We start from the raw sequence: 15,246 nt of genomic DNA on the forward strand, positions 1-15,246 counted from the left end.
TTGATCAATAATCGATTTATTGACAATATTTCTGCACGTGTAGGGTCCGCTTTACACGTTCGACATTTTTCAATTAGTCGATTTTAGTGTCTCATTTTTGCTCGCATTGTCACAAGTAATTAGATTTGATCTACTGTAGGATAGATTTAGATAATCAAAAATAAAAATGTGCTGAAAGTGCATTAGAGGTGCTTAGAAGAACATTACTTGCATTCTTTTTCTCTAAAATATTTCCTAAAATTAAGGAACTGCGTGCTCTTGTTCCCCTTATAGAAACATTACCTATATTGAGCATTTTTAGAAGAAAAATTGTAGTATATTTTAATGATTTAGTTACAAAAACCGATTAAATTAAAATAACGTGTGTTACAGCAGTACCAAACCTAACGTAACTAACATGACGAAACTGTTCCCGGATAGAATTTTACAATAGCATTTACCCTACAAACAATCATAAAATAATAAATATTATAGTTATTACTGTTTCAACATTGTTCGATGCCAAGTTCTCACAGTAGATTTACAATAAAATTTCATGTAACAATAAATTTCACTGTTCAGCAAAAAACTGATACAGTGCATTCACATTAAATTTTACTGTTTTCGAGAAAAAAATGTTAGGAGAAAAACTGATTTTTTTAATGTTAAGATACATAACCACCCCCCTTTTTCACTGTAAAAGTCTATTTTACACTGAAATTTACTATAAAAACGTTAAAGTTTTTTGTTTTTGTATTGTAGCATAACACTAAAACTTACTGTAAATTATTGTAAAAATACTATACTGTCACAGTACGGGTATTTATGCACTGTTGACGTGTCAGTTGTTTGTTTGTCATTATTTCGATTGCGCATTTTTCAGCTGCATTACCGAATAATGAAACGAATGTTTGTCAGCATGTACATTAAGATGCGTAGAATGCGGGGGAGTGATAATCTCAGTTTGTTTACATTTGTTAGATACGGTGTTTTCAAAAATCATGCTTGAAATTAGGTAAACCGCGTGCACTGAGAAAAAAATATGCATAGTTAGCATACTTTCTATTCCCGTCTCTTTTCTTCTGCTGTGATTTTTATGCATTTTCATGCATATATTTGGAATAAGAATTCAATGAGTGGATAGACCGAATATGTCCAATGCATAAAATTTACAGCAGAAGAAACGAGAGGTAGATAGAAAAGTATGCTATTGATGCATAAATAAAATTCTGCGTGTGTTGAAGGCGAGGTTGAAGGTACCCAAGTAACTAATAAGCATGCAAAATGCGTCTTAATGGCTAGCTGATAAGCATTTAAGTCGTTTTAAATGCTATTTAAAAGTCACCTCTGGCGAAATATACGGCTACTCTACTGCTGTGCCAAGAAAATGCTTTTCTACTGCTGTTGTGCATTCAGAATGCTGATTACTAGCTAGAAATTTTTAAACAGTTTTTTTGAATGCTGATTAACAACAGATATGCATAGAGGATGCCAATATACTGCAAGAAGCATCCGAAATGCACATTATATGCTATTTTACGGCATACACTAATGCTTGTTGGTTACCTGGGTAGTTTCCATTTAACCACGGCAAAAATTACAATTCATTGATAGGTTTTTTTAACTCAAATTTGAGTTAAATTTACCTAATTTTGAGTACATCCAAAACAACTCAAAAGTACCTTTTTCCGCGGAAGACCTCGACTGAGTCGAATCTCTCGTTTTGTTTTTGACAACACTAATAAGCGCGAAAGCGACGCACAACTCAAAAGTAAGTCAAAAGAACCAGGTTGTTTTATTTAACCGTGTAGAACTTTAATTATAAGTTACTCTAGCTAAACGTAAACAAAGTACATTTCTCGACAAACATATGATTACGGTTTAAAAGCCAACTGTCAAATTTATCTTTGAAAGGAAATTCCTTAAAACCCATTACTCGGCTATCACAGATGTTGGTAGTAAACAAAAGAGAAAAGTTTTCTCTTTCATTAACTGCTATGAACTGTGATTAGCCAGTAACGGTTTGTCCGGAATTTCGTTTCAAAGAGAATTTTGACAGTTGGCTTTTAAGCCGTAATCATATGTTTGTCGAGATTTTAAGTGTCAAAATAGCAAAAGTTTATAATTAAAGTTACGCAAAGACAAGGCCATTTCTATCTTTTTTGAAAAGGGACAATAAACAAAATTTCTAGAGCTTTTTTTTCGTTACATCATATCTAACAAAAACGTCAAACGGAGAAAATCGTGTGCAAAAATTTCCTTGCAACTTTTAAATTTATTTAAGAATTAAAGCACACAGAAGGCTATTAATTCTACTATCACCTCTGCATTTACTCATTGCAGGATCGTATAAGCATATTACATGGTTTTCGCGGAAAAAAATAGGGAGATAATTCGATCATGAATCGACCAAAGGGCCGAAGTCGCAATGATATCGAATCGAGAAAAATAGCTTTGAAAATTCGGTTCAGAAAATTAAATCGTATTTTAACAGTGTTTGCATACTGCGCCTTCAAATGTATTGAAACACTTTGAAACAATACTAGTTTTCGGAAGCATAACTAAAATGTTTTATATAATAACGTTTTCGTGGATAAAATTGAAAACAGATTATTTCGCCGAGTGTTGTTATGAAATGTTGATTAGGCCATTTTTGAGTCGCCCTCTTGTTTTGACGACTCTCAATTTCGCCCTGCAGTGTCGCCAAAAAACAAAAATCAAATGTGGCTTTCGCCGTGCTCGCTGGAGGGGAAAATTTGTTATTCCCCCTGGGCGTAACAAGCACTTGGTTTTTGTTTGGGGCGATTTTGTTTACGGACCTTGTAAACAATGATGCTGTCAATTTCGCCTGTATACACTACCTTAGTAATGCAGAGGCGTAACCCGCCTGGCTTTTTGTTTACAGTTGAAAGTCGGATTCGCCGTTTTTTTTTATTGATTTTCATGAAGTGTGAAATATTTATAAATGAGTTTTTATATTTTTTATAAAGTATTTTTACTCCTCTTTCAGATATTAATCAAATCTCTGTTTGTGTACATTTGTTAGTTTCGCCCATTTGTCGGTTCACGATCGAATTGATAACTATTATTTTATTACATTTTGCTGATCACTTTTGCTATTATGCTCTTTTACATATGTGGTCTTGGCAACACCGTTTGTAGATGGCAATTTTACTGTGACGTTTTGAGAGACGGGCTTGTAGTTGTGATATATTTCATGTGCTGTATTGGAACCGAGAGTGTAGATATGAGGTTTGGCATTGGAAAAACATGCTAACTACAGTCGATTTGGAGGAGCAGCACAACGCAAAACATCACATCTACAAAATATTAGCAAAGCTTTGGTATACTATATGTGACATTTTGATTTAAGATTAAATTGACATATAAAGAGTTAGCATTTTTCTCTATTATTTGTGAACGATAAAGAGTCAATGCTTAGCTTTTATTTGGCACAATAAACTCAGCTTGTTTACATTTGTTAGATATTACGTTTTGAATAAACGGTATAGATTTGGGATTTTCATTTCATTTCGTGTTCCGGAGAATAAGACGGGGCGCGTGAGGATCCGAAATCTGTTTAGCAGATCGCAAACGACAAATCACAATTTATGATTTCGATTCAGGTTTTAGATAAATCGGTATTTGTTCAATTGCAATACGCTATCTCTCGCTCTTAGTGCAAACTAACTCTATTGTACGCGAATAGTATATTAATGTTGTGTACTTTTGTTAAAAGTAATATGCGGTTTTAGGACAACAATATTTTGTGGTTTTAGGACAACGAGTTTTCATTAAAAATATGAAATTTGCTGTACATTTCTAGATAAACATGTCAAATGGTCCTAAGTGCAAATGAGAGCCTCTCTTTGTTTACTTTCTCTTTCGATTATTACGGCGTCATCTTAAAACTTTTCAATATTGTTTCAGAATGTATCGAAAAACTCTGATTTCGACTAGCTTATTCTGCTAAGAGTTGAGTAACAAACGTATAAACTGCGAAGTTATTAGCGAAAGAGAAAGTCAACAAAGATAAACTGTCATTTGCACTTAGGACCACTTGACATGCTTGACTAGATTTTTTATCAGGAAGCGTCTTCTTAAATAAAAAAAATTTGGGAGAACATTTAATTCCGCATCCAACGACTTATTTGTCAAAATCGGTTGAAGAATGGCAGAGTTATTAATTTTTTCCAAATAAGAAACTTGTTCGCATGAACTTTTAAGAGGACAGTCTCATATAAAATTTCCAAAAAAATTGATTTTTTTGATCGAATACGAGACAAGAATATTGTCAATAAAACATTGATATACTGCTTCAGTCTAGCGGACCCTACACGAGACAGAAATATTGCCAATAAATATATTGACAAGACCGTTTCAATCTATTTAAATTCTACAGAATCAAGATTTTCAAGATGACCTTAAGCGCACCCTACACGAGCAGAAATATTGACAATAAATCATATATTGATCAATATATTGATTGTGTAAGGTCATCTTGAAAATATTGATTCTGTAGAATTTAAATGGGAAGCGGACCCTACACGAGACAAGAATATTGTCAATAAAAATATTGTCAAGACAGCTTCAATACGTCAATCCCATTTGAATCCTACAGAGTCAATATTTTCAAAATGTCCTTACACGATCAATATATTGATCAATAATTGGTTTATTGTCAATATTTCTGCTCGTGTAGGGTCCGCTGGATTGATGGATTGAAGCAGTTTTGTCAATATATTTATTGACAATATTTCTGTCTCGTGTAGGGTCCGCTTTACACGAGCAGAAATATTGACAATAAATCATATATTGATCAATATATTGATTGTGTAAGGTCATCTTGAAAATATTGATTCTGTAGAATTTTAATGGGATTGATGGATTGAAGCAGTCTTGTCAATATTTTTATTGACAATATTTCTGTCTCGTGTAGGGTCCGCTTATTAAGCGGACCCTACACGTGCAGAAATATTGTCAATAAATCGATTATTGATCAATATATTGATCGTGTAAGGGTATTTTGAAAATATTGATTATGTAGAAATCAAATGGGATTGACGTATTGAAGCAGTCTTGACAATATTTTTATTGACAATATTCTTGTCCCGTGTAGGGTCCGCTTTAGAACTCGTATACTGAAAAGTGATAAATGTTACCACCTTTCTCTTTCTTTATCTTTCTTTAAGCGGACCCTACACGAGTAGAAATATTGACAATAAACCAATTATTGATCAATATATTGATCGTGTAAGGACATTTTGAAAATATTGATTCTGTAGAATTCAAATGGGATTGACGTATTGAAGCAGTCTTGACAATATTTTTATTGACAATAAAAATATTCTTGTCTCGTGTAGGGTCCGCTTTATATTAAGTTGAACGACGGGGTCGATTAAACTCAATTTTTAGTTGTTTCATCTGACCGTAATGTAGAGTTCATCGTTGCTCGCGAACAATGAACAGTGTTGTTTATGTGCAATGAACTATTATTTATATACGCAGTCTTCTTTATGTACACCGGATGGTTGCTGTAATGGTTTTAATCCAATGACATCCAACAACGCAGTGCTTTCGACCTGTTTCTTCAGTGATTTCAAGTGTTGAACCAGTTCAACCAGCCATTGATCTACTAGTCGCATTTAAACCTTTGTACGAGGAAGTGTACCACAATGCCAGTTCCTCTTCCTGAATCAGATTCCGAGGATGAGTTACCACCGGCATGGGAGGAGCGTGCCACAAACGATGGTTTTGTTTACTATGTCAATCATCAAAGTAAAACCACCCAATGGACCCACCCGCGAACAGGAAAAATGAAACGAGTCTCTGGAGAGCTTCCACTAGGTTGGACCAAACAGGTCGAAGAGACAACCGGAAAAATTATTTTTACCGAGGAAGCTACTCAAAGAAAATCATACAGTGATCCAAGACTCGCCTTTGCGGTAGAAGAATCTCCACTGGTGGTTGGGGAACTTCGACAACGATTTGATAGTGGAACGAATGCACTTCAAGTTCTGCATGGACGAGATCTAAGTGGAAAGGTAGCACTGATTACAGGCGCAAACGCTGGAATCGGATTTGAAACAGCACGTTCTTTGGCACTGCATGGATGTGAAGTGATATTCGCTTGTCGCAATGAAACAACTACTGATGAAGCCATTTCTGCAATAACACAGGAAAAAGAAACAGCAGGAAAAAAATGTAAGTTCATCAAACTTGACTTGTCCAGTTTGAGATCTACTAAAGAATGCGCGCAGCAAGTGAAGACTTTATTCAAGCACATAGACATACTTATCCTCAACGCTGGAGTTTTTGCATTGCCGTACAGCACAACAGTAGATGGTTTGGAGACAACATTTCAAGTTTGCCATTTATCACATTTTTATTTAACAAATCTCCTTTCCGACATGCTGGATCACACGTCTAGAGTAGTGATAGTTTCATCCGAATCGCATCGCTTTAGTGTGCTTCGAACAAATGATATAACTGAAAGTATTTTATCTCCTCCTGCAAACAAATATTGGAGCATGGTAGCATACAACAACGCTAAACTGTGTAACGTCTTGTTTGCATTCGAATTGAGCAAACGTTGGAAAAGTCGCGGCATTTCTGTTTTCGCTTTGCATCCGGGTAATATGGTTTCTTCGCAAATTGCCCGAAACTGGTGGTTCTACAGGTTGCTGTTTGCAATCGTGAGACCATTTACCAAATCACTCCAACAAGCTGCCAGCACTACCATTTATTGCGCAACTGCTCACGAATTAAACGGGCTTACTGGACTATACTTCAACAATTGCTACGTATGTGACCCCGGTCAGGGCTCAAAAGGCGAACACAAACAGCAAAACCTTTGGGAGCTTAGCGAACGTTTGATCGAACGAATTATGAAGTGATTGCAGGTATGAATCACCGCATTAAAGTATTAAAGTATAATTTTTTAATCATATTTTTTAACCAAACAAATATGGGTAAAGCAAGGGTAAAGTATTTTCTGAGTATGCGTTTTGGAAATGTTTTGAAGAATCCAATATAGTTCTATTTTATCTCATCAATCAACTAGTCTTGGTGGTACTAGGACGCTTCTCATTCGATAAAACAATGAAAATCTAAATGACTGAAGATAATTGTAAATAATTTTTGGTGCAGGTAGCGGCTGGTATACTGCCATATAAACCTGATATTGTGAGGCTTAAATGTATCAAAGTAACTACACCTAGATGGTAATTTGGAATACAGGGAATAATTCAAAATAAGTGGAACTGATACTGACTTTATTAGCAATGAATTACATCAGTTTGCTTTGAAACCCACCTAAATTTATTGCATTACGCTCTAGGTCCATCATTAAAAAGAAAATCATCGCAGTCTACATAGGCAACAACGCTCATTCTAATTTCAACATTCCAATTTTAATGAACACGAATGCGGCAATGAGCAGTTATACAGTTCCAGGTAAACCTATTACAACACTCAGCTGTCTAACGCAAATTTGTAGATTTATTGAACTTGTATTTTTCACAATTAGTAGTACATAGTGCTTTGAGTATTTATATCAGTTGAATTTTGTTTGCAGCCGAGACATCAGAAACGCTTTCACTTGTAGCAGTTGCGGTCGATTTGAAAGATTCACGTTTTCCTGGGGATCGATACTGTGATCGTACAATTCTTCACCGTAGATTTTTGTCCAGTCTATGAAAATCAAATTAGTGTTTGAATAAGATTGATGTCCTATCAACGAAATAAATTTGGAGCCAACTGGCTCAATTTGGGTTTCGACTGATCTTACCTTTCGCAAACGTGACTGGATCAAAACGAACCCATGCAGTATAGCGGAAGCGCCTGTTGCGAATGCTGTATCCCATTATTTTTATTTGATACAACTTTGGTTTGTCACTGTTGGGATAAACAGATGGATAAACCCCTGGACGGGGATATTGACTAAAAGCCTCCTCCATCGAATCATCCATGGGTGCACCAGCAATGTAGGGAAGTAAGGATTTTCCTTCCACGCATGTTTCCAAATTAACGTTCATTCCGCAGCTTTCAATAGGGGGCAATCCAGCCAAGTCGACCATTGTTGGAAATAGATCTAATAATTCAACTATTCCATCTATCTTGTTGTCTGGTTTAGTCTGAATATCTGGACTATGGACAATTAACGGAACATTCAGAGCTACGTCGTAGTTACTAAACTTGGACCACTCGGCATGTTCACCTAATGACCAACCGTGATCCGAAGTTAGGAGAACAATCGTGTTATCCAAATCTACATCCTTCAGTACTTCACCAATGAGATCATCCACATAACTTACAGCAGCGTAATAATGCTGACGTATCTTCATTTTAACGGATTCCCGAATCGGTCCAAATGGGAAGCTGATGTTCAATGCTTTCATATCGTCCCGACTTCTAATATCCAAATAGGAGCTCCACGCCACGAATGGCAAACCATTTGGAGGGTAGTCGAGATCGTAGGTTTTAAATTTTCTAACGTCATGTAGATCTAAGTACTTCAAGGGAAGCTTAAACGGAATGTGAGGTTTATGGTATCCAACAGCTAAAAAGAATGGTGTACTGGTATTGCGGTGTTCCGTTAGGAATCGTTTCGCTTCTTGCGTGCTTTGAATATCCGGCAATGTTTCATCAGGTTGTAATTTTAGCACAACTGGACAGAGTAGATTTTTTCTAAGATTTCCGGACGATTTATCGATACATGTTGGTTTATTCATAAATTCTTCAGTCGGCGGATGATAAGGAACCTCATTCCAACTCAACGGAAAATCATCTGAGTAATTTGACGATACTCCTGGATGGAAAATTTTTCCTATGGATTGAGTGCGGTAACCATTTTCTTTGAAGTATTGAGGAATGGTAGTGAAGTTTCCGACAGCTTCCCTCCAGTAACTATAAAAATCATACAATTTTGTCGTATCTGGTCTTCGCCCAGTGAGGAAAGAATTTCTACTCGGTGCACAAATTGATTGCTGCAAAAAACCAATTTTTATGTTCTGATGCCTTCTAATTGAATTAACAGTCTACCTGTGCAAACACATTAGTGAATATGTAACCATTTTTTGCCAACGAGTCAATATTTGGCGTTATTGCCTTCTCATCCCCGAATTCACGAATTGCCGGTCGAAAATCATCCAGCACCAACAACAATACATTATGGCGCTTAACAATTTGAGCAGTTGATTCGACAACACCAGCTATCACTAGGTGAAAAATTATGCAAGCTCTGATACGTTTCATTGTCTAAAAATTACTGCGAGAAGTTTGTCTTCGTGCGCTTTACTCCACGATTCGCATTTTACAGCTGATTCTAAACCCCCATTTTTCAAGGATACGCAAGGAGTATGTACATATCTATGTACGTAAGTCTACATGTCACCCTTTTTTTGTTTCGCTGTGCACATGTCCGATAGAACACGGCATTGGAAAAGGTTTGAAAATCCTTTTCGTCCCCAGCATTTACGATAATTTTCTGAACAATTCTTAGGGATGTATAACGTCTCGTTAGTCAAAGAAATATGTGCCCTACACTGGATGGATGGTCGTGTGTAGGTTGGATTGCAATGCCAGAAAATAAAATATATTTTTATATTTGTATTTACCTTTAATTAAATGAATACTGATGAGTGGGTATCAAAGTGGGTGATTCATTTCTCGTGAATTTTGTTTTTGTTTCTCGGTTCTCGTTAGGGTGGCCAACCCTATGGATTTCTGTTTTATCCAAGAATCTTCGGATTAACTCGTGGAATCTAAATTTTTCAAAATAAATGTATAGAATTCGCACAAACTTTCGAAATTTCTTGGAGGCCCGAGTCTTAGACCTTATATTTTTATAGTAAGGTTTAAAATGCTTCAAATCCGGGCCTGTAGTATATTGGCTCTGTGGTGCTCACGACTCACGTTCGAGCCTAATCACTAAAAACACTCCTTACTTTCTTACAACCTTCTTTCCCACGGAACTACGTCAAGGTATTACTTCGAGGGGGGGACTTTTGTCGAACCTCTTTCTTCTGCTCTATCTCGGAGCCTCACTTGGTTCATGGAATGGCTCGACCTATGAGGTTTGATTTAACTCTCGACTCTTCACTTGCTTCTTGCCTCCATCTATTACGTCGCCGTTTAGCTCTCGTTCCCGTGAACCGTTTAGGTGCTGATTCCTTGAGCCATTTAGCTCATGTTTCCGTCAGTCATTCAGCTCCCAACCTTATAACGATCTACTTGGATAGTCCCCGACGGATACCGATGTTCGTTTCCGTGAGCCATTTAGTTCCTCGCGGTTGACCTTGCCTACTCAACGGGGCCAGCCAGTAGGTGCTGAGGTCCATCCAGCGATTTCGGGTGGAGCGTAGCTTCCGGTTCACTGGCACCTGAACGATCCCTTGCTAGCTAATCGACGCAGTATACTCTGTCTAACCGCCGGCTGGATCTAGCCTACTCACGAGCTACCTAGTTGGATATCGAGCTCGGTCCGGCAATTTCGGTGAAGTGACGTTCGGTTCACTGTGCTCCGACGACCCGAGGCGATGGACCCAGTCTACATCGCCGGGGAGTACTCCGGCGTACTACTCAACTCAATGGTCCCCGGCGATGGACCCAGTCTACATCGCCGGGGAGTACTCCGGCGACGAAATCTCTCGCGAAACCCGATTTGTGGTTCCACGACGGCGTTCTAACCAATGGCGCTACTTTGTTGGTCCCTTCGCCACTTCCTCTGCAGCTCGGAGAGTATACTCGTAACCACACTGGTGGCAGCATCCCAGATATGCTAGTCGCGGCACATCTCTTCGACGATATTGTCCACTGTTATACCTGGCATACCCCTTCGGACTTCTTCGAACCTAGGGCATTCGAAGACCACGTGTTCCGATGCTCACACACGGGTGACGAAGCGTGTCGAAACCGATGTAGGTACTTCCGGAAGCATCCATGTCCGGACAAAAACTGCGTTTAATGGAAGTTGACCTCTCCATGCTTCCTATGTATCCAAGCAGACGCATTTGGGATGAGCTGGCCACACTCGCGACACGATCAGCCATTAGGCGAAACGTGCTTGTCAACTTCGTCCGGATCCCCTTTGAGTTCAGCGCAGCAACCCATGCTAATACGCCATACCTCAGTATTGAGGATGAGATACCCGCCAGGAGACATCTCGTGTTGTCTCTTGCTCCTCCGTGATGCGATATGAGCCTTGCCAATGTGTTAGTTGTCCTCGCAGCCTTCTACATACATAGTCGACATGGCTGTTGTAATTTAACCGATCGTCGACCATCACACCCAGATGTTTCAGCGCACGCATCGATGGGATGGATTTCCCCCGACGCTCATCTAGATAAGCTGAATTTCTTAACGGTTGCTGACTAGCACTACCTCGGTCTTGTGGTGAGCCAGCTGCAACTTGACGTCATCCATCCAGGTTTCCACGATGCCTATTGTCTCTGCCGTCCAAATCTCCACCTACTCAAGGGTCTCGCCGGTTATCATCAGGACATCATCTGCAAAACCGACGATCTCAGCTACCCTGGGCAGTTCCAGTGTTAACACTCCGTTGTACATGATATTCCATATTCCCGTTGGACCGTGTCTGGAGCCCTGAGGTACTCCCGCCGTGACCCTAATCGACCTCTGCCTCGTGTTCGTTTCGTAGACCAGTACTCGGTTCTGAAAGTAACTTTTCAGAACCTTGTACAGATAGTCCGGAACCCGCACTCTGTGCAGCACTACGGCGATCGCCCCCAGCTAGCACTGTTGATTCTTCACGTCTATCGTTACCACGGCGCAGTAGCGATTACCCCTTATTATTACTTCAATGCTTTCTCGCGATGACTGCGGATGCATCCACCGTTGATATCCCTTTTCCGGAATCAGAACTGCTTACTGCGATAGTCCGTTTTAGCTTTCAGCGTAGATCGTTAGCCAGTTGAGAATGACCCTTTCCAGGAGCTTACCACGAGAATCCAGCAGGTTTCCCTAGTTTTGGCAGCAACACTAGCTTCTGGATCTACCATCTATCCGGGGAGTAGCCATCGTCCAGGCATTTCTGTAGGACTATCCTGAACATGTCCGGAAACGCCAGGATCGCAGCCTTCAGTGCCACGTTGGGGATACCATCCGGTCCGGGAGCTTCAACCTTTTTGCCACTATAAGGAGTTCGTCGTAGGAAACTCGATTGTCACCAACGTTTCCACAGTCTCAACGTACGGTGCAGGCGTCCATGCGTTTGGGTCATGCTTCGGGAAAAGATCCTCCACGATAATTTTCAGTTTGTCGGCGTACTTTTCGACTGATGTCATTGGACCCTTGATCCTGGCCATAACGACACGGTAGGCATTGCAACAGGGGTTAGCGTCTACTTCTCTGCACAGCTCTTGTAGCAGTTGGACTTGCTTAGCACTATCTCAAATCTTGCTTTCTGAACGCGTCTTCTGGCTTTTAGGCAGGCAGCCCGAAGGATGCTTAGCCTTTCGTTCCACCAGTTCACCGGACGCCGGTAGTTCGTTGGCTCCGTTTTCCTCGGCATTGTTACAAAACATGCCCTAGCTACTGTTTCCGATGTTTCGGCACTCAGAATTGGAGTGACGATGTCAGCACGAAATGCTTGTCGAAGTCCTTTATTTTCCACTTACGCTCGCCAGTCCTCACTCTTGCCATTACCATACAATTTCGCCGACCAATGGTGTAGTGGATCGCTTGGTGGTCACTATGTGGGTACTGCTCATTAACTCGCCAATTCATGTTATCCATCAGCGACGCGACGCAGAATGTTACGTCGATGATGGATTCCCGACCATCTTTATGGAATGTGCTAGCGGGACCTTTGTTTGCGCAGCCTTACGTCTAGCTTTGCCAGTTCGTTTAATGGACTGTAACCTCTTGCGTTTGTCAGCCTGCTACCCCACTCCAGAGCCCAAGCGTTAAAATCTCCTCCTATAACAATATGCGTTCGTCCGACTAACGAGTCAGTTAGTGCGTCCAGCATTCGGTTGCATTGCTCTGGTGTACACCGTGGAGGAGTACAACAGCTACATATGAATACGCCGTTGATCCTGGCGATCACGAAGCCTTCGTGTGTGCTATCAACCACCCCTTGAACAGGGAAACCGCCCATGACTGCACTATCCACCACCCAGTTACCTTTATCGGGAGGAATACGATACGGCTCTGCAATAATTGAAACGTCGCACTTCGTTTCTGTTGTTTATTGCCACAATAGTTGCTGTGCAATGTCACAATGATTAATCGGTATAGGTTAGTAAAAGCAAATACAAATTTGTATTTGGTAAAAGTGTAGTGTTTTTTCTTCAGTGTATGTAAAAGTCAACGCTATTGTCTTCGGTTTGTCATTCGTAAACAGTTTGCAGACTAGATGTAAATAAAAAACATCGCCCTCAACATAATTTTTCGCAAGTATAGGCGAAAATAATGTCCTCATTCATAAAACGTAATGTGAAAAACAAATTTGCACGTAAACGCAAAGAATCATCAGAATCGGGTAAGCGAAAAAAATTCTAGTTTGATTTTAAAAGATTTTCTGATCATCTATTCATTTAAGACGATGCCGAAACGGAATCAAACGTAGTAATCAATCATGAACGAAAGCGGAAAGCTAATCCTAACGTACAGAGCACATCCGCTTTGAAGTCTCGTCGTAAAACTGCTGGAGTCTCTTCAGATAGTGATACTGATGTCAGCGATGATATTGGTGTCAAATACAAATCAAAACGCTCTGCAGTACCAGCTGGTCCACAGGACCAGGGAGCGACAGCTGAGCTGGAAATTGAAACCTCAAAAAATAATGACGCTCAAGCAATCTATGAAAAAAGCATCGAAATTAATAAGGAACTAGAAGGAAAAGAGGACGATAAAATTTATCGGGGGTTAAACAACTATACCCAGTTCTATAAGAAAAAAGATAGTGCCCTAGGTAATGCAGCATCTGGTATGGTACGCAAAGGACCAATCCGAGCGCCTTCGAACATTAGATCGACAGTACGGTGGGATTACCAACCGGATATCTGCAAGGATTACAAAGAGACTGGTTTCTGTGGATTTGGAGATAGTTGTAAATTTCTGCACGATCGAAGTGACTATAAACATGGCTGGCAACTAGAGCAGGAAGCGTCCACTACCGGTGGTACTTATGCGGATGACTCTGATGGTGACGACACAAAGTACGAAATTCACTCCGATGATGAAGAACTTCCGTTCAAATGCTACATTTGCCGGGAGAGTTTTAAGGATCCAATTGTAACGAAGTAAGATCGCTAGCTCCTATGAAAGAAGTACGAAGAATAACCATTCATTTTTATTACAGATGTAAACATTACTTTTGTGAGAAGTGTGCCTTAGCTAACTACAAAAAGTCTACACGGTGTGCAATTTGCGGAACACAAACAAATGGAATGTTTAATCCTGCAAAAGAATTGATTGCTAGATTGAAGACTAGGGAAATTCAAGAAGAAGACTCCGACAGTGACTAATAAAGTTGTAGTGTATTGAACGGTCTTTGTATTTGTATATCTAAACATTTTAACAGTGATCACACGATTTTATTAATCGCTTGGTGTATTGAAAGCTGAGAATATCGGGACACTGACTAAACGGAGACTCTTTTTATTACTTTATGCAAAATATATGCCACTAAATGTTCTTCGTTGATTTCTAAATTTGATTTAGTAACAATTTCTCATTATATTGTATAATTTTCTTTCTTAATTTTTTAAAACGGAAATGGATTGTTTTTTTTTGCATATTATCCATAAAAAGAAAAAATACGGGCAGACTCTGAGGATTTGTTAATAAATATTTTTACATTATATGTAGAGATTCTTTTTGTGGAACTTTAAAATGGCATCATATATCTAGTTACACAGCATAATGATAATAAAAGAAAACTAAGCTGGATTTGCTAACCCAAATTTTCTTAACGAATTCTGTTATAAGATCGAAGGGAAACAGAACAGTGGTAGGAAAAAGTATTCGCGAGTCAGGACTAACACTGCTAGTATTTTAACGTATTGATTAAGCGGTAGAATTTTTAAAAAATCAATTTTTTGTTTATTAGTCTAAAATGTGCTTTAGGATGTTAAAAATGATATCCCAAAACATGGAAGACGAAAACAATACATAAATGTTCAAATTTTCAATTCTGCCGCAACGCCTCTTATATATAACCCCGTGTGTACTGAAAACTTTGCCGCGTTTTTCTCAAAACCACTTTTTTGAGCTCACCAGAAACGTAACACGAACAAATGA

At 39.2% G+C, this 15,246-nt stretch overlaps 3 protein-coding genes across 3 annotated transcripts; 2 read left to right on the plus strand and 1 right to left on the minus strand.

The window, feature by feature from the left end:
- The first annotated feature begins 5,443 nt into the window (after positions 1–5,443).
- Positions 5,444–6,969, plus strand: LOC131693698 (WW domain-containing oxidoreductase). The gene has a single exon (XM_058981748.1). The coding sequence runs from the start codon at positions 5,655–5,657 to the stop codon at positions 6,873–6,875; it is 1,221 nt and encodes a 406-aa protein (XP_058837731.1). The 5' UTR covers positions 5,444–5,654; the 3' UTR covers positions 6,876–6,969.
- Positions 6,970–7,457: 488 nt separating this feature from the next.
- LOC131693697 (iduronate 2-sulfatase) lies at positions 7,458–9,423 on the minus strand. The gene is made up of 3 exons (XM_058981747.1): positions 9,022–9,423; positions 7,769–8,966; positions 7,458–7,671 (listed from the first exon to the last, which is right to left on the minus strand). The coding sequence occupies exons 1-3, from the start codon at positions 9,232–9,234 to the stop codon at positions 7,535–7,537; spliced, it is 1,548 nt and encodes a 515-aa protein (XP_058837730.1). The 5' UTR covers positions 9,235–9,423; the 3' UTR covers positions 7,458–7,534.
- A 3,900-nt stretch (positions 9,424–13,323) lies between these two features.
- Positions 13,324–14,491, plus strand: LOC131693699 (E3 ubiquitin-protein ligase RNF113A). The gene is made up of 3 exons (XM_058981749.1): positions 13,324–13,483; positions 13,544–14,246; positions 14,306–14,491. Exons 1-3 carry the CDS (start codon positions 13,414–13,416, stop codon positions 14,469–14,471), a joined length of 939 nt encoding a protein of 312 aa, XP_058837732.1. The 5' UTR covers positions 13,324–13,413; the 3' UTR covers positions 14,472–14,491.
- The last annotated feature ends 755 nt before the right edge of the window (positions 14,492–15,246 follow it).

The sequence above is a fragment of the Topomyia yanbarensis genome, chromosome 3 (assembly GCF_030247195.1).
Source record: "Topomyia yanbarensis strain Yona2022 chromosome 3, ASM3024719v1, whole genome shotgun sequence".
Taxonomy (NCBI): Eukaryota; Metazoa; Arthropoda; class Insecta; order Diptera; family Culicidae; genus Topomyia; species Topomyia yanbarensis.